At 37.8% G+C, this 18,103-nt stretch overlaps 1 protein-coding gene across 1 annotated transcript in view; it reads left to right on the top strand.

Annotated features, from left to right (window-relative positions):
• The window catches only part of LOC128579475 (putative ankyrin repeat domain-containing protein 20A4), a 73,393-nt gene that overhangs the window by 40,424 nt on the left and 14,866 nt on the right, over window positions 1-18,103 (top strand). The window contains exons 8-11 of the mRNA XM_053581550.1: window positions 851-929; window positions 1,526-1,587; window positions 4,242-4,335; window positions 6,430-6,500. Of these exons, the coding sequence (XP_053437525.1) occupies window positions 851-929; window positions 1,526-1,587; window positions 4,242-4,335; window positions 6,430-6,500 (306 nt within the window). The remainder of the gene's footprint in view (window positions 1-850; window positions 930-1,525; window positions 1,588-4,241; window positions 4,336-6,429; window positions 6,501-18,103) is intronic.

Raw genomic sequence — 18,103 nt, 5'->3', positions numbered from 1 at the left:
TACTTCCTTGACTCTTGGTGCCCTATTTTGTCATCTGATTTTTCTTTTCTAGTAAATAACATCTAGTAAGTAGCACTGAAACATTAAGTTAGTGTAAATCTTGTACTTTATCTCTCCTGCAGATCACCAATCCAGTCACTCACCATTACCAGTGTTCATAGCTTGTTACCATAATTCTCTTTCTGATCTATGATTTTGAAAAGCTCTTTTCTGATTTTGTCAGGTGTTCATCTATTTTCACATTGCTACCAAGGTGACCTTTTGAAAATATGTTTGTGGTGGCCTGACTTACCTGCTTATTGAGTGGATCCCATTACAGGAAAGGGAAAGTTTGCACCTCTTCTGCCACCTGTCTTTGGTAGCTTGGCCTGATTCTCCCATTTCATCTCTGAAACCTGTTCCTTATCACAAGGTTGCAGTTTTACCGCATTACCTTCATAGCCCTCATATGCCCTGTGGTTCCATTCCTCATCCTTTTGCCCCTTCTCCCCGTCCAAAAGCCCTTCACACTCTCACTGTGTACATCGTTGTCTTTGAAAATACGCCTCTATCTTTGCTGCATTTCCTAAGCTTCCTGAGTAGAACTGACTCTTCCTCCATTGTATCATTTGTGTAATTAATTTACTGTAATTACAGACTCATGAATTACCTTTCTTATTTGTTTCCATATATCTTTGCCACACCCACTTAAATATAGGACAGACTCTGTCTTCTGTTTCTATGTTCAAATTATTCTCCCAGGTAGTGCGTATGCTTCATAAACATAGTGAATGTGTGTTGTTTTGCTAACAGATTGATGTGTGAGTGAATCAATACATTTCCTGAAGTTGACTTTTCTTTTTCTCAATAGGAAGGAGCAAGAGAGTCAGAAGTTGGAGACAATACCAACACGATTGGTATTGTTGAAAGTGCTACACAAAAGCAAATAGGTAATGACAATTTTATTTTTGTGAAAATAAATTATAAGAGGTGGTAATCTTATAATTAGGGGAAACATCTAAAATTTTTAATTACATGCTATTACAAAATAAAAACCAATAATGGGTATTGGTTTAATTTCCATTCCTTTTATTTATTTTATTGTTTTTATTAAATCATAACTATGTACAGTAATGTATTTATGGGGTATGATGTGCTGATTTTATATACAATTAGGAATGCTTAAATCAAGCTGGGTCACATAGCCTTCACCTCACTTACTTAATTGTTGTGTTAAGACATTGATACTCTACACTTCATAGATTTGACCCTTGCAATGTACCCTTGCAATATGCACCATAGGTAAGGTCACAAGTAGATAATGTCCATTCCTTTTAAATATACTGTCCATTCCTTTTAAGTACGTTTCTTTTGCCACCTTTTTTATACTATAAAATTTTTCCTGAAACTGCTTTAACCTTCTGAAATTCTTTTTGCTATGAGTTTTATTTTACTGAAATAGTCACAAATGGAGATACATTTGTATATGTTTTGAAAATGCAGTAATATTTTTATCATTAATTTATCTTTAAATGACATTTTATAGATAAAATCTCTGTACTGTTATCAGGACACGACAAACCAAAAGAACCAAGTTTGTATTTGGAGGTACTGTCTTTTCTTATCATTACTTTAAAATATAAGCATTGACAACTTTAAAACATAAAAGGGATGCTTTTAATTACCTTTTCTCAGCTGTGTATGTTCCCACAAGGAATTATTTTCTTACATTATCAGGCCATAATTAATAAAGTAATTATGTGGAAAGAATGAGCTGCTGAATAGTAAAATTCTGCTAATTTGCAAGATTCCTTTAAAAAGACAGTGTAATATAATACAAAATGATAAGGCTTAGAAGTTATAAGAATACCATTTGGATTTGACGTTAAGTTTATTTAAAAATTAAAGAATTATTCCAGATTCATCTATAGCCAAATGCATGAGTCTGTGGTAAATATGGATGTGTAATAAAAGTCCTAATGAAATTCAGGGGCAAGCAGTTTGGAGACTTGATTTTTATAAATTGGAACATGTAATGACAAAATCTGGCACTCAAAACTGTTACTATGTTTGAATTGGCCAGTCTAGATCATCAAGGAACATTTTAAGAGAAAAAAAAAAAAAATCATGAGGAGTAAGTGAACATGTTGGGCTGTAATAGTAACAATTTGATTTAGTGGAGTTTTAATAAACAAAAATCATTTTCTAAAATAGAACACATAGAATACTTTTGTGGCAGCCATGCTTCTGATACACTGTAGGTATGAAATACTGACAATTTATTCGGAAGCAGAGCTCAGGTAGGAAGACATGTTAAAGGCTGACCTCTTGGAAGCAGTGGTTGGGCAGCAGCACCAGCATCAAATGGATGTCAAAAGACATGTTATTCTGGATCTTTCATTTTCTGTGGAAACTGAGGAAAATTATTTAATTAATTTTGAATGTCTGTGACCTAATTCATAGACATGGCACTAATATCAACCTCTTAGGTATGTGTAATGAACAAATATAGTATGAAATCTGGAAACATTTTTATAGTCTGAAAAGTATGCATGCAAATGTAAGAAATGTTCACAGTTTTATTTAATGATTTAATAAATACGGGAAGTAGTTCTTTTTTTAAAAAAAATCCTTCAGACAGTAGTGTCAAGGTAAAATGGAAAGTTAAGCAAGTTAGAACTGGCATGAGCCTTTCTAATTTGGGGTATAATAAGTTTTGGGAGACTATTGTGGCAGATATCCTGTAAGAATAGTGATTTTGTGCTTATGACCTTCCCAATGAGATTTGTACATGATTGACCTTGAAAAAAAAAATATGTATGTATTTATATATATATATGTTTTTTGAGATAGAATCTCATTCTGTGCCCTGGGTGGAGTGCTGTGGTGTCATAGCTCACAGCAACCTCAAACTCTTGGGCTTAAGTGATCCCCTTGCCTCAGCCTCCGAAGTAGTATCTGGTACTATGAGTACCAATTATGTGCTAAGTAGTTAAACATTGAATGTACAATAGGATGACTTACGGTATTGTAGTATCAATAGAAAGCCGAACAGCCAAAAAATCCGACTTACTATGTGGGCTTCATATAAATATTGTAGTATCAACAGAAAGCCAAACAGCCAAAAATTCTGACTTACTATGGGGGCTTCATATAGAGAAAACAGAGAATATCAGGTTAGACAATATAGAAGAAGATTGCAGTTAATGCGGAAAGGACTGGGGTGGAAATCTATAGTCAGGAAAGATCTTTCTGAGTGTGATTTTCAAGCTATCAGCTAAAGGATGAGAAGGAGCCAGCCATGTGAAATTGTGGGAGAAAGATAGGAAAGAAAGCAATGGATCACATATGTATCATTTTTTACTCTAAACATCCTGGGAACACCAGGAAGCAGAAAGTAGGGTAGTCGTCATCATCATCATCATCAGTCAATTTTATTTTTATTATTATAATGCATAGAAATGAAAATGTGCAAATACATGTCTGGGATACCTTAGATGCTTCAAAAATAAATGTTTGTATTCTTTTATATCGAGGTTTTCTATAGTTCCTAATTTGCTTTTTGTTAGTAAAAAGTTACATACTATATCTAGTGTTTGTTTGATTTTATTTAAACATGACAAAACAGTTATTTTTAACTGCGGTATCCTTTTATTCAATCATAAGTAAAAACTCTACAAAACATATTTTAGATTTTTCTAACCTTTTGTTTACCGAAATAAAGCAGCTTCAGAAATGTTCTGTTTAGGTACACTTATGTTAATATGAAATAAAAATGAATGTTCAGTTTGTGCCCAATATGACATATACAAAGTTTATTAGAATTCTGTGTGTCAAATTTTCATGCTAAAATTCCATTAAGAAATATTTTATGTGTTTAATCGGTAAGTATTAGAGCAAGTGTATTTTGTTTTAAAAAAAAGTTCTCTTATTCCTTGTGGTGAGTACAAAGTAATCGGTTATTTTCAAGCTTGTTCCATGTTGAAACATGCACGAGTTCATATTTTTTTGTGAATATGATTCATTTTGGCCTTTCATGCTGTGTTTAAACACCGATATGCACATAAAAGATGAGCTTGAGCTAGACAGCATATATGAAGTTCTGTATTGAAGTGTTTTGGCTTTCAGTACATGTTTCTCTTAGTTTTATATGTAATTGCTTTTACCAAAAAAAATTCAGTTGTTTTTGAAGAAAACGATTAGCAAATATTGATGTAACTTATTATTTTTAACTTAACTCATATTGATATTAACTTTAACAGAGTATTTCAGAGACTCTTTCAGAGAAGGATCTTAGTCATTCATCTCAGGATGCCAATCAAGAAGAAAAAAACAGAGTAAATGCACAAGTAGAAGGTAAGAATTGTATTTTTCTGTAAAAGACAATTTTTACAGATGGGATTTTATTCTTGCTCAGGCTAGTCCTAAACTCCAGAGCACAAGCATCCACCTGCCTTCGCCTCCCAGAGTGTTGGGATTACAGGGTCGAGCTACTGCTCCCTCGGGACTCTGTGTTTCTAATATGTTCTCAGGTGACTCCAATGCTGCGGGTTCTTGGACCACACTAAGTAACAAGACTATAGACATCCCTGTAGAGAAATATATAGGAAGAGCTGTTGGAGAACATCTCCAACAGAAGGATCAAAGGAGGGCATTATTTGGCTTTTACATGTATTTCTGAACATGTTCCTAGCCAGATGGGATAAAGAAAAAAGTGAACAATTCCAAATTATAGATATGAACTATTACTACTAATTGAAGAGGAAATAAGTGGCATAAATGATCCCTGAAAAGAATGGTGACAAGAGATCCGAAAAAAAGGTTCATGAGCAGGGAAAGAGGGAAGGAATAAGTTGTACCCGTAATGTTGCAGTTAATGATGAAGAAAACCAAGAGAATGCTCTTGTATTGATTCAAGAAATTTGCATTTACACAGAAGATTAAGATTTCTTCTGCCACAGAGATCACTGGAAGCAAGAGAGTGTGCTAGAATTATAACGTGGAATTTGGAAGGATAGGATCCGGTATTTGAAACTATTTCTGTTTGAATTCTCCAGTCTGGATATTCAAGGAACATTTTGGGAGAAAAAAAAAATTGTGGGGAATGGTGAATCTCTGGGGCTATAGCAGCAATGCATTTCTCCTCCTGTAAGTGTTAGGCATCAGAGATATGTGCTATATGTATATTAATTCATAAAAATACATTAACTTGAATATAAAAACACTGGTCAATTTTAAAAATATTCTTTATTAAAATAGGTGTTTTCTAAAATCAGAAAGAGATTAATGTAATATCCCCACAGAAAATAAAGTCAAAAACCATAAATTTATAGAGCCCATTCCATGACTTTTCTTAATATTTTCAATGAATATGAAACTGATTTTTAAATGTAAAAATTAGTTAATATGTTATAATGATGAGGTGAATCAATTTGTTTCCTTTTTTATAAATATGTCATATTTAGAGTGAATATGCATAATTACTTAGATGTATCTTACAAGGCTTTTGAATGAGTGGAGGAAGACATATTAAGATGGGAAAGCTAGAGGATACAGTGTACACCTAATCTGTAGGCCGCAGGGTGCTCCATCCCGTCCTGCTCTCATTTTTTCTTGGCCTCTCCAACTTTTCACCTTGCTCATCTCACCCTTTCCTTCTCAGCTCACACATGAGCTCTGGAAATGCCAACCTTGATGCATCTTATTCATTTTCCTTTAACTGCATTCCATAATTATCAAGTAAAATAGGTAAAAACTGTTTGCCAATGATGCTATGGAATATTGTGAGCCTTGAGATCTAGGGAATAGAAATGGAAATAAATAACTTACAGTTGAGGTGGGGAAGTTGCAAAGGAGAAATCCTTAGAGTATTGAGGCCTTACTGAAGGAGGACATGCCTTACTGAGGGAAAGAGCCATAATGAATGGAGTCCTCACGTAGCAATCTGTGTAAAAAAAAAAAAAGGAAAGAAGATTGTCAGCATATGAGCAGAAAGCATTTCACATATATATCACCAGGCATACACTGATGAAGGTATAAAAAGTAACAACAACTTGATGATTAACATGTGCAACGCGTTGAAGGTTCTAATAGGAGGTAGACAGGAGTACATAGGTTACTTGATATGTTTTTCTGGATTGATAAAATTTTCTTTGTTTATGATGGCTTTGTCATTTATGTTGTATGGAAGAATTTGTGAGTGAATCTGTGATCTTCATATGCCTTCTACCTGGTGACATCTAGTAGCCACTTCTGAGTGGTTTTTCAAGTATTAGATGATTAGGAGTAATTTTTAAAGAGGTATATAGTTTGCTAAAGACTTAACTTCATCTAAACTCTCAATTTATAAGATAAAAATAAATTTAGGTTTGTATACATTTTTATAAAGCTGAGAGATTTTATCACATCATTCTAAGCAATGTCATTTAACTTAATATATGAAATTTACAGGACACAAAATTTTATCAAAATCAGTGAAAGAGGAAGAAGAACCTAAAGGAAGTGAAAATAACCAGCCACAGGTATCAACAAATTTAAATTTAAGTTCCTGGTTTAATGTTGTTTTCTTTACATGAATGATGTGACGTAGTCCAAGGGACATTTCCTACTGGAATGGCATTTTAGAATTCATATGTGGTTAGCTAATATTTAATTTTGAACAGTTTTTTTAACTAGTTATAAAACTTAAACCTTCCTAAAGTAGAGTGACTTACAGCTAATCTTTGTCCTTGGAATCCAGGCAGACGATTTTGGTGTTTTTCTGGCTCTTCAGTTTTGTAACCTTACATGATAAGGACGGTAATGCCAAGTACAGAATCATATTACTAAGCAAGAGAAATTACGAGCAATTTCATCATGATGACCACTGAGTTGGACTCATGTTCAAAGAGTCATCATTCCCAATGTACCAAACCGTAATGTAGTATTTATACTGCACATCAGTCGTGCCAGGTAGAGTGTTTCTTCCACCTTGTGGCCTCTAACTCAGTTCAGTGTGTGTGCTGAGAGAGGGAATTAGGTCATTAGACTGTGCCTATGTAGGAAATCCGACCTTGAAGAAAGGGACTTTGATGTGAGGGTACAGCAGCAAGTTGTAACTGACATAGCTTCAGGAAATTATTAAACGGTACCAAGGTTCCTTCACTCACTGTCTTATGAGGACATTAGAAAATATTAAATGTGGGGCGGCGCCTGTGGCTCAAGGAGTAGGGCGCCGGTCCCATATGCCAGAGGTGGTGGGTTCAAACCCAGCCCCGGCCAAAAAAAAAAAAAAAAAAAAGAAAGAAAATATTAAATGTGGGCTTAAGCCGACAGTCTGTTTCAGAAAATAGCACTGTCATATTGTGCTATATCATTTAAATTCACATTTGAGAATTGGCTTTTCTTTCTGATTGCTACTGATTTTGTCTTGTGATAATGTAAAATTTCCCAGGTTTCAGTTATCAATTTTTAAACACAGAACGGAAATAAGCACGTTAATAGTGCATGTGTTGTACTCATGCTACCTGAAGAAAGACTCAGGTATACCCACTCTAGGTATAAATCAGATAGTGATTTATTACACCCGCGCAGGCCTGTTTTTGTCCAAAGGGCAAACGGCCCCAAGGCGAGGATCAAGCTGATTTTTATACCGATTTTGTGCTATGTGGCAAGCCAAGCAAAAACAGAAGCCAAACATGGCAGGTGGTTAGCTCAGGGGCGGAGTTACAGAGTTGGCTCAGGGGGCCAAAAGCATGTCGGTTTTCACAAGGGTGGGGTTACAGTGAGTCAGGGGTTTGGCACTGGTTACAGTGAGTCAGGGGGTTGCATTCTGGCAGCTGGCATGGGGATAAACTTGGATTGGGAAATTTTACTCGAGTAAGCTTTCCATCATTGTTTAGCCATTGCTAGGGGGTTGTGGTAAGTTGCACCATTGTTTTACCCGTGTCTAGGAATCTTTGGGCACTAAGGGAACTTCCTGTTCTATTCTGAAACCTGTTTTGGGAATTAACCCAAGAGGGGGTTTAGATGTGCAGGGAACTCAGGATGAGACAGGGGCCTTTAGGGGTTCTTTGAATGGGTACTACACATGTTTGCATATGAAAACATGTCTCCTGACTAGGAATGAATGAGGACTGATAGAATGTATCTGTACATTCAGAACTTCCTTGCGTTCAAAAGTATAAGCAACTGTGCATCAAACAAGGCAAAGTGGAATGGGGAAGTAAATAAAAACACCTGAGAAATGAGTTGAAACAGAGTTCTGGTTAAAACTGTGAATAATACAAAATTCCTGCTTGTCCTTTAGTTGAGTTAGTGTAAGGAAGGAGCAAAGTTCTGAAAATTCACCATCTAATGTAACAAACAGTATACCAGACTGTGAGGGGAATGATGTACCTGGAGTGTCCACTCTTTAGTGTTTGAGGCATTTTCTCAATAAAAAGGCCTCAGTCACAAAAATATGTCCCATCGCATGCCTACTTTGTGTTCCTGAAGTATAATCTCTACTCACCTCCTAAAGTTCATTTAAATGAAAGAAAAAGGTATACTGTAAAAATGCTAACAATGCACACGGACACTCGGCATGCATTTGACACAGGTGAGTAGAAATGTGAAGATAATACAAACACAAAAACAAGCAAAGAAGTCAGAAGTTATTGTCGAAATGAAGGGACACTGAGAGTTTTTTTTTATGAAGTTCTTATTTTTATATCATAATTTTTTTATTGAATCATAACTGTACATTACTCCTTTTATGGGGTACAAGGTGCTGATTTTAGACATAATTTGGAATGCTTACATCAAACCGGTTAACATAGGGTTCACCTTACTTAATTATTTGTTGTGTTAAGATATTTATACTCTACTCTTAAAAGATTTGACATGTACCCTTGTGATATGCACTATAGGTGATGTCCCACTGTTTACCTTCTCTTCACACAGCTTCCCCCTTCCCCTATTCTCCCCCGTCTTCCCTCTTTCATTCTGGGCTATAGTTGTGATTCATCATTCATATAAAAGTATGGGGGATTATATATTTGTTTCATAACAGTACTGAGTATAGTTTTTCTTAGATTCTTGAGATATGTTACTAAGAAAAATATGTTCAAACTCCATCATGTGAACATAAAAGGGGCAAAGTCTCCATCTTTTTATGGCTGCACAACATTCCATGGTATACATATACCACAATTTGTTACTTCATTCAGGGGCTATGGGCACTTGCGCTTCTTTCATGACTGGGCAATCACGAACTGGGCTGTAATAAACATTCTGGTGCAAATATGTTTGTTTTAAAATGATGATTGGTCATCTGGATTTATTCCTAGCAGAGGCATAGCAGGATCAAATGGTAGGTCTACTTTTAATATCCTAAGTGTTCTCCAAACCTCTTCCTAAAAGGGACATATTAGACTGCATTCCCACCAGCAGTGCAGAAATGTTCCCTTCTGTCCACATCCACACCAAAATCTGTAGTTTTGTGATTTTGTGATGTGGGCTACTCTTCCTGGAGTTAGGTGATGTCTCAAAGTGGTTTTGATTTGTATTTCTCTGATGATTAAAGATGATGAGCAGTTTTTCATGTGTCTGTAGGCCATGCGCCTATTTTCTTCAGAGAAGCTTCTGTTCAATTCTCTTGCCTAAAATGAAACGTGATCAATAGTTCTTACCTTACTAATTAATTTAGGTTTTCTGTTTAATCTAATTATCAAATCGTTGTTGGAAACATAACCTGAAAAAATCTTCTCCCATTCTGAGGACCGTGTGCTTGCTTTACTTACTTTGTTCTTTGCTGTGCAGATGTTTTTTCGTTTTATCAGATCCCTGTAATATATTTTTGGTGTTACTTCAATTGCCTGGGGACTGGGGTCCTCCTCATAGCATATTCTTCCAGGCCAATTTTTTCAAGTGTTTTCCCTGTCCCCGCTAATAGTATTTTTATATTTTTTTGTCTTAAGTTTAAACCGTTTATCCAATGAGAATCAATTTTTGTTAATGGTGAAAGATGAGGGTCCTGTTTCAGTCTTCTACAAGTCACCAGCCAATTCACCCAGTACCATTTGTTGAATAGGGAATGTTTTCCCTATTTATGTTTTTGATATGCTTATCAAAGATCAAATGATAGTAAGTGCCCGGCTTAATCTCTTGGTTCTCTATTCTGTTCTATACATTTACCTTGGTATTTTTGTGCCACTATCATGCTGTTTTGATCACTATAGATTTATAGTATAGACTGAAGTCTGGTAGGATGATTGCTACTGCTTTGTCTTTATTTCTGAGTAATGTCTTGGCTATTGAGCGTTGCCTGCATTATAGATGACCATCCCTTCACCCTGAGTCTATATTTATCACTTAAGGTAAATTGAGATTCTTATATGCAGCAGATATATGACTTAAATTTGTATATCCAGTCAGCAAAACTGTGCCTCTGTAGAGGACAATTTTAGCCATTCACATTAATTGAGAATATTGATAAGCCTGGTAGTATTTTGGGTATCAATTTTTTTTAAAGTCCAGTAGGCATTTTTAATCCTTTTGCAACAGTGGAAGTTGGATTTTGATCAAAAGTTTCTGAGTGAGTTGACTTTGCTGGTAGAGGATTGTGCTGGTCACTATAGAGGATAGGATTGAGAATATCCTGGAGAGGTGGTTCCTTTATGGAAAATTTCTTCGACATGTGAATGTCATTAAAGTATTTAACTTCTCCATCATAAATGAACCTCAGTTTAGCTGGATACAGGATCCTGGGTTGAAAGCTATTTTGTGTTAGGAGGTTAAAGGTTGATGACCATCCTCTTCTAGCTTGAAAAGTTTCAGTAGAGAGATCTGAAGTCATTCGAATATTTTCCCCCTTGTAGATTATGGCTGTCTTACATCTGGCTGCTTGCAGAATTTTCTCCTTCATGTTAATTTTGGCAAAGTTAATTATTATGTGTCTGGGTGATGCTATATTTGGGTTGAGTCATGCTGGGGTTCTGAAACTGTCTTCTTTCTTCATTTCAGAATCTCTTGCCATGTTTGGTAAGTTCTCCTCGATTATCTCTTGCAGAAGGGCATCTTGGGGCTTTCAAAGCAACCTCATCCCCTTCAGGAATTCCTATAAGGCAAATGTTAGTTTGCTTTGAAGTGTCCCAGACCTCTCTGAGAGAATGATCCATTTTTGCTCTCCCTTTCTCTTCCACGTTGAGCATTTGGAAGCATTCAAAAGCTTTGTCTTCATTGTCAGAAATCCTTTCTTCTGCCTGCTCCATTCTGTTACTGAGGGATTCTACTGTATTTCTCAGATCTTTGAAGGCTTCAAATTCTTGCCTCAATGTGTCAAAACTTTGTTGATTTGTCTTTGAATTCATTGAATTCTTGAGACAACTCAATTCTCACAGAATTTGCATTTTGTTCTGGCTTTATTGCTCTATGGGCCAGGCACTATTTGAGTTCACAGAAACTATGGCTCAGTCCCACCCTGTGTTGTTGCTGCTGCACCTATACTCATGTAGCTGGCATCTCTGACTACACTGCACTCTATGTTGGGGTGGGTTCACTTAGTGCTCATAAATGACTCTCAGTTTCAGCCCTTCCATGGGCTGATGCTGTTGCCTGCCTGCTTTTGTCCCAGCTAAGCTCCTGGGGAACACTTGCATCTTGGGCTCACAAATGTAGCATTTCTGACTCAGCTCTGCCCTAGGAGTGTGCCGTCTCTGCATGCACGTGGATTCTATTCTCTGTTCCTGCCATGCCACTTCAAGGCAGGTATCACCTCAGGCATATCCTTTGCTCAGGGGGCCTGTGTGTCCATCCCACATCTGTTTCACCCATGGCCGCCACCAGAGCAAAGGCCCAGCTGCCTCTGCTTGCTAAGCGAGGTGGAAAATGTTTCTCCAAAACATCACCAGGGGCATGAGCCCTATTGATCCCACCACTGCAGCTGCTGGGCTGCCATGTGGAATGCCATCTCTCTCTCTCCTGTATGGCTCCCATGATCCACAGTCCCCAGTTTCCACCCATGCCTCCATTTCAGCACAGACTTGTAACAGCCCACACCCTGTTCACACTTCTCGAGAAAATGCCCAAGAATATGGACTCCATGGGGGACAGGCTTCCAGACCACAGCATGAGAGTGGAGGGGAGTGCTGGAAGTTCAGAATTGCAGGTAGAGTCTATGTTCAGTTTTATGCCTGGAGGGAGAGTGCCATGGCACACTAGTGAGTCCTCTCTTGGGAAGGAGTTCTGGTTTATAGAGTGTCTCTCCCATGGGATAAAATAGGAAGAGCTATGAACTCTGCTTGCTTGCTTGTGGAAGGGATGCTTTGATATGTGCTCTTTAGTCTTCCCGCTTGGCTCAGCTCTAAACCATCAGCTTACTTGCTAAACTTCTGTCCTTTAACTCTCCTTCTGGACGGGTGCCTCTGTGGAAATCTGGTTCCAATCAGCCATCTTGCCTCCTCCCCCACAGTGGATATTTTCAATCATTTCACCATTGAGGATATTAGGTTTTATTCATTTTCTGGGTGAATTTACTTTAGTGGTAGACCATTAAGCTGATCATGATGGAGGATGAGTCTGAGAATTTCCTGGATAGCTGGCTTAGTTATGGCAAATTTCTTCCACATGTGTATGCAGGTGAGGTATTTGATTCCTCCATCACAAATGAAACTCAGTTTAGCTGGATACAGGATCCTGGGCTGAAAGTTCTTTTCTTTTCAGAGATTGAAGGTGAATGACCATCCTCTTGTGGCTTGAAAATTTTCAACAGAGATATCTACAGTCATTCTAATATTCTTCCTCTTGTAGGTTATACTTTTGTTATGTGTGGCTGCTTGCAGAATTCTCTCCTTCATGTTTACTTGGGTATAGTTAATTACAACATGTCCAGAAGATGCTTTATTTGGATTGAGTTGTGCTGGTGTTCTGACACTATCTACTATCTGAATTTCTGTATCTTTTGTCATGCTTTGCAAATTATCCTCCGTTATATCTTGGAGTAGAGGATATAATTTGGAATTATCCCCTTCTCCTTCAGGAATTCCCATTAGGTGAATGTTTGGTCTTCTGAACTGGTCCCACAACCCTCTCACCAAGTGATCCATTTTTTCTCTCTACTTCTCTGCCTCTTTGAGTGTTTTAGAGCCTTCAAAAGCTTTCTATTCAACTTTGGAGATCCTTCCTTCTGCCTGCTTCACTGTATTACTGAGGGATTCTACTGTATTTCTCAGTTCATTGAGGTCTTCATTTTTTGTCCTCCTTATGTCTAAATCATTGCATATTTTGTCTTTGAATTCATTGATTTCTTGAGACAACTTTTGAACTACTCCTTGTATTTCTAATTCCAACTTTCATTCCATTCTATTAATCTTATTTGCCATCCATATTGTGAATTCCTTTTCTGACATTTCAACCATTTGTTTATGAATGGCATATTCTATTGTGTCTTTTTTGTCATTCCATGGGGTTGTTAATCTACTCTGAGTATTCATATTACCAGAGTATTTCCACTGGTTCTGCCCAATGATTTTTTTTTTTTTTTGCAGTTTTTGCCCATGGCCAGTTTTGAACCTGCCACCTCCAGTACATGGAGCCAGCATATACTGCATATACTTGTCCTTGAGCCACAGGTGCCACACCAGCCAATGGTTATTTTTCACATTTTGCCTGGAGAAGCTGCTAAAGTGAAAATGGTTTGAGGGATCCCTGAGTTGTAGTTCACCATCCCTTTATGAAAAAGTTGGAACTAGTGACTGTGGCTTTTTTCCCTACAGCTTTACAAAGGTCTCTTTCCATCGTGCATCCTGAGAGTCTGGGGACATGATAGGTGTGATGGGGCTAGGTGGCTCTGTTTTGTATTCATCCAGCCTTTATCCATTCCTAGGGAATCAGTGGCTTTTGTCTGAAATCTTAGCTGGGGAGAGATAAAAGCAACTAAGACACCACACCCCCAAGCAGCAACAACTTGAAGAGGAGAATCAGTCTCTCCCATTTCAACCCTACCAGGGTTCAACCTTGGAGCATCCCCAGGTAGCCAGCCCAGGTCAGGAGTTCTAAACTAATTGTCCTGGGCAGCAGAATCGCTGTTCATGTGGGAGAGTTGAAAATGTCTCCAAAAAGCAGACAGCAGGGGTCCACTTGCAGTTCAAATATGACTTGTTCTGGTACTCCATGGAGTCAGAAAGGCCTACCCAGCAAATGAGTTAGTGCAGGGAGGTTGGAACTCCTTCCCCACTTTTCACATCTGCCACGAGCAGTCAAAGTTAATCCTGAGGGTCTGTTGCCGAGTTCCCTCCAATGAGCAAATGTGCCTGGGTTCTGTACCTTCCAAATTCAAAGGGGAGTCAATGATTCCTTAACCAGGCCGTTGCATTCTGCCACCAGCACACAAAGGGAGCTGAATCCTGACACCCTTTGGTGCTCATTGGAAACTGGGTCATGTTTTCCCTGAGTCTGCTCCAAGCTGGGGGTTGACTCTGTGTGTTTTACTCCCTCAGAGAATGCAGCTCTCACACAGCCACACTCCTCCTCTGGTACCGCTGTGGAGCGAGGTTGGGCTCCCTCTAGTGGTCCATAGAAGTGGTGAGATGGCTTCCCAAAATTTTACCATGGAGGGAGCAGGGTACCATCACTGCTGCTTTTCCACCACATAGGTCCCCAAGCCTCTGGCAGCCGCTACTATGTACTTGGTGGCACTGGGCCAGTCCTCCACCCCTTGTATCTCTCCACTTCTTCTCATGTCACATTTTTAGCGCGCCTGTCCCATGGCCCATACAATGCCCAGCCCTAGCAAAGAACCACCAGAAACTCTGAGCTCTGCAGGGGTTAGACTTCCAGACTTCTAGGCCCGGGGAAAAGATGGACTGAGAGTTCAGAATAGCAGGGAAAATACTTGTCCAACTTTTATGCCAGACAAGAAAATGGCCATGCTCACAGCTTTATTGGGTTTGTTCTGACTATTATCATTCTTTCTTTGTGGGAGCTTATGCTGAAAGCTGTCTCCGTAGAGAAGTGGCAGGAAATGGGAACCCCAAAACCATTAATGTGAAAATAGATATCAGAACTGTGCTTCAGTCTAGTGATGCAAAATTTGTAACTTGATAACAGCAAAGAAATGAAGTGTGCCTCATTCAAGCAAAAGGGCACACTGCTTCTGCTGCTATGGGCACTTATGATGAAGGAAAAACAGTACATGCTGAACATGTTTGTGAGGCATTAGATGAGTTCAGCAAATCTAAGAAGTATAAATCATGAAACCTGAATCAGAAAATGTGTATTTCTCCCCACCACCTAGAGACAGATCATCAAAAGCATATGTGTTTATGAAGCAAACAATAGAGCAAATTATGTAAACAAATCAGAATGAGGAAGGCCTGTAGAACTCTCACCTTCCGAAAAGAAAAAGTTCAAGTTCCAAACGAGGTAGATGGTTCCCTTCCCACTGCTGCTTTTTCCTTTGTCAGTTGTCTGGTCCATTCTGATTTTCCAATTTTGTATGTTTCGTTAATCACATTTATTCACCATTTAACTCTTACATCCTACAATGAACAGAAAACAGAACTGAGGGTCACCATCTTCATCATGATTTTTATGTTCATTAGTATAATGTGTAGAAAAGAAAATGTACAAGAAAGTGTGCAGAACACTTTAGGAGATTCTAAGAAATGTCTTCTCTGTTTTCATCCTTCACTTTTTATTTTATTTTTTTTGTAAATGATTTATTTTATTTTATTTTTATTGTTTTTTAATTTTTGTTATTAATACTAAATCATAGCTGTGTACATTAGTGTGATCATGGGGCACCATACATTGGTTTTATGAACAGTTTGACACATTTTCATTAGACTGGTTAACATAGCCTTCCTGGCATTTTCTTTGTTATTGTGTTAAGACAATTACATTCTACATTTACTAAATTTCACAAGTACCCTTGTGAGATGCACCACAGGTGTAGTCCCACCTATCACCCTCCCTCCGCCCATCTTCCCTCCTCCTTCCCCTGCCTCTCCCCATTCCCCATATTCTTAGGCTATAACTGGGATATAGCTTTCATATGAAAGCCAAAAATTAGTTTCATAGTAGGGCTGAGTACATTGGATATTTTTTCTTCCATTCTTGAGATACTTTACTAAGAAGAACATGTTCCAGCTCCATCCACGTAAACATGAAAGAGGTAAAGTCTCCATCTTTCTTTAAGGCTGCATAATATTCCATGGTGTACATATACCACAGTTTATTACTCCATTCATGCATCGATGGGCACTTGGGCTTTTTCCATGACTTAGTAATTGGAATTGGGCTGCAATAAACATTCTGGTACAAATATCCTTGTTATAATGTGATTTTTTGTCTTCAGGGTATAAACCTTATAAACCTAGTAGAGGAATTATAGGATTGAATAGCAGGTCTATTTTTAGATCTCTAAAGGTTCTCCAAACATCTTTCCTAAAGAAATGTATTAATTTGCATTCCAACCAGCAGTGCAGAAGTGTTGCCTTTTCTCCAAATCTACGCCAACATCTCTGGTCTTTGGATTTTGTGATAGGGGCTAATCTTACTGGAGATAGATGGTATCCCAAGGTAGTTTTGATTTGCATTTCTCTGATGATTAAAGGTGATGAGCATTTTTTTATATGTCTGTAGGCCATGCCCCTGTGTTCTTCAGAGAAGTTTCTCTTCAAGTCCGTTGCCCAGCCTGCGATGGGATCAATTGTTCTTCTCTTGCTTATACGTTTGAGTTCTCTGTGGATTCTGGTTATTAAACCTTTGTCGGAGACATAACCTGCAAATATCTTCTCCCATTCTGAGGGCTGTTTGCTTGCTTTACTTACTGTGTTCTTGGCTGTGCAGAGCTTTTTAGATTGATCAGGTCTTAGTAGTGTATTTTTGAAGCTGCTTCAATTGCCTGGGGTGTCCTCCTCAGAAAGTACTCACCCAAACCGATTTCTTAAAGAGTTTTCCCTGCACTCTCTTCTAGTATTTTTATCGTCTCATGTCTTAAGTTTAAACCTTTTATCCAGTGACAGTCTATCTGAGTTAATAGTGAAAAGTGTGGTCCAGTTTCAGTCTTCTACATGTTGCCAGCCAGTTCACCCAGCACCATTTGTTAAATAGGGAATCTTTTATCCACTGAATGTTTTTAACTGGCATGTCAAAGATCAGATAACAGTAAGTGGCTGGATTCATCTCTTGGTTCTCTATTCTGTTCCAGACATCTACTTATCTGTTTTTGTGCCAGTACCATGCTGTTTTGATCACTATTGATATATAGTATAGTCTGAAGTCTGGTAACGTAATTCCTCCTGCTTCGTTTTTATTTCTGAGTAATGTTTTGGCTATTCGAGGGTTTTTTTGATTCCATATAAAACTAAGTATTATTTTTTCAAGATATTTAAAGTATGACAGTGGGGCTTTAATAGGGATTGCATTAAAATTGTATATTGCTTTGGGTAGCATAGACATTTTAACAATGTTGATTCTTCCCAACCATGACCATGGTATGTTTTTCCATTTGTTAATGTTTTCAGCTGTTTCTTTTCTTAGAGTTTCATAGTTCTCTTTATAGAGATCTTTCTCATCTTTTGTTAGATATACTCCCAAATATTTCATGTTCTATGGCACTACTGTGAATGGAATACAGTCCTTAACTGTTTTTTCAGCTTGACTATTGTTGGTATGTATAAAGGTTAATGATTTATGAGTGTTGATTTTGTAACCTGAGATACTGCTGTATTCCTTGATCACTTCTAAGAGTTTTGTTGTAGAATCCCTGGTGTTTTTCATATATAGAATCATATCGTCTGTGAAAAGCTTAAGTTTGATCTCTTCTGACCCTATATCGATACCCTTGATCACCTTTTCTTCCGTAATTGTGATGGCTAAAACTTCCATCACAATGTTAAAGAGCAGTGGAGACAACGGGCAGCCTTGTCTAGTTCCTGATCTGAGTGGAAATGATTTCAGTTTAACTCCATTCAATATGATATTGGCTGTGGGTTTGCTGTATATGGCCCCTATCAATTTAAGAAATGTCCCTTCTATACCAGTTTTCTAAAGTGTTCTGATCATGAAACGATGCTGGATATTGTCAAAAGCCTTTTTCAGCATCAATTAAGAGAATCATGTGGCCTTTGTTTTTTATTTTGTTTACACAGTGAATTATATT

This window comes from Nycticebus coucang, unplaced genomic scaffold, assembly GCF_027406575.1.
Source record: "Nycticebus coucang isolate mNycCou1 unplaced genomic scaffold, mNycCou1.pri scaffold_57, whole genome shotgun sequence".
NCBI classification, from domain to species: domain Eukaryota; kingdom Metazoa; phylum Chordata; class Mammalia; order Primates; family Lorisidae; genus Nycticebus; species Nycticebus coucang.
Note: the sequence above shows the minus strand (reverse complement) of the source record. Positions and strands in the feature narration are given on the sequence as shown.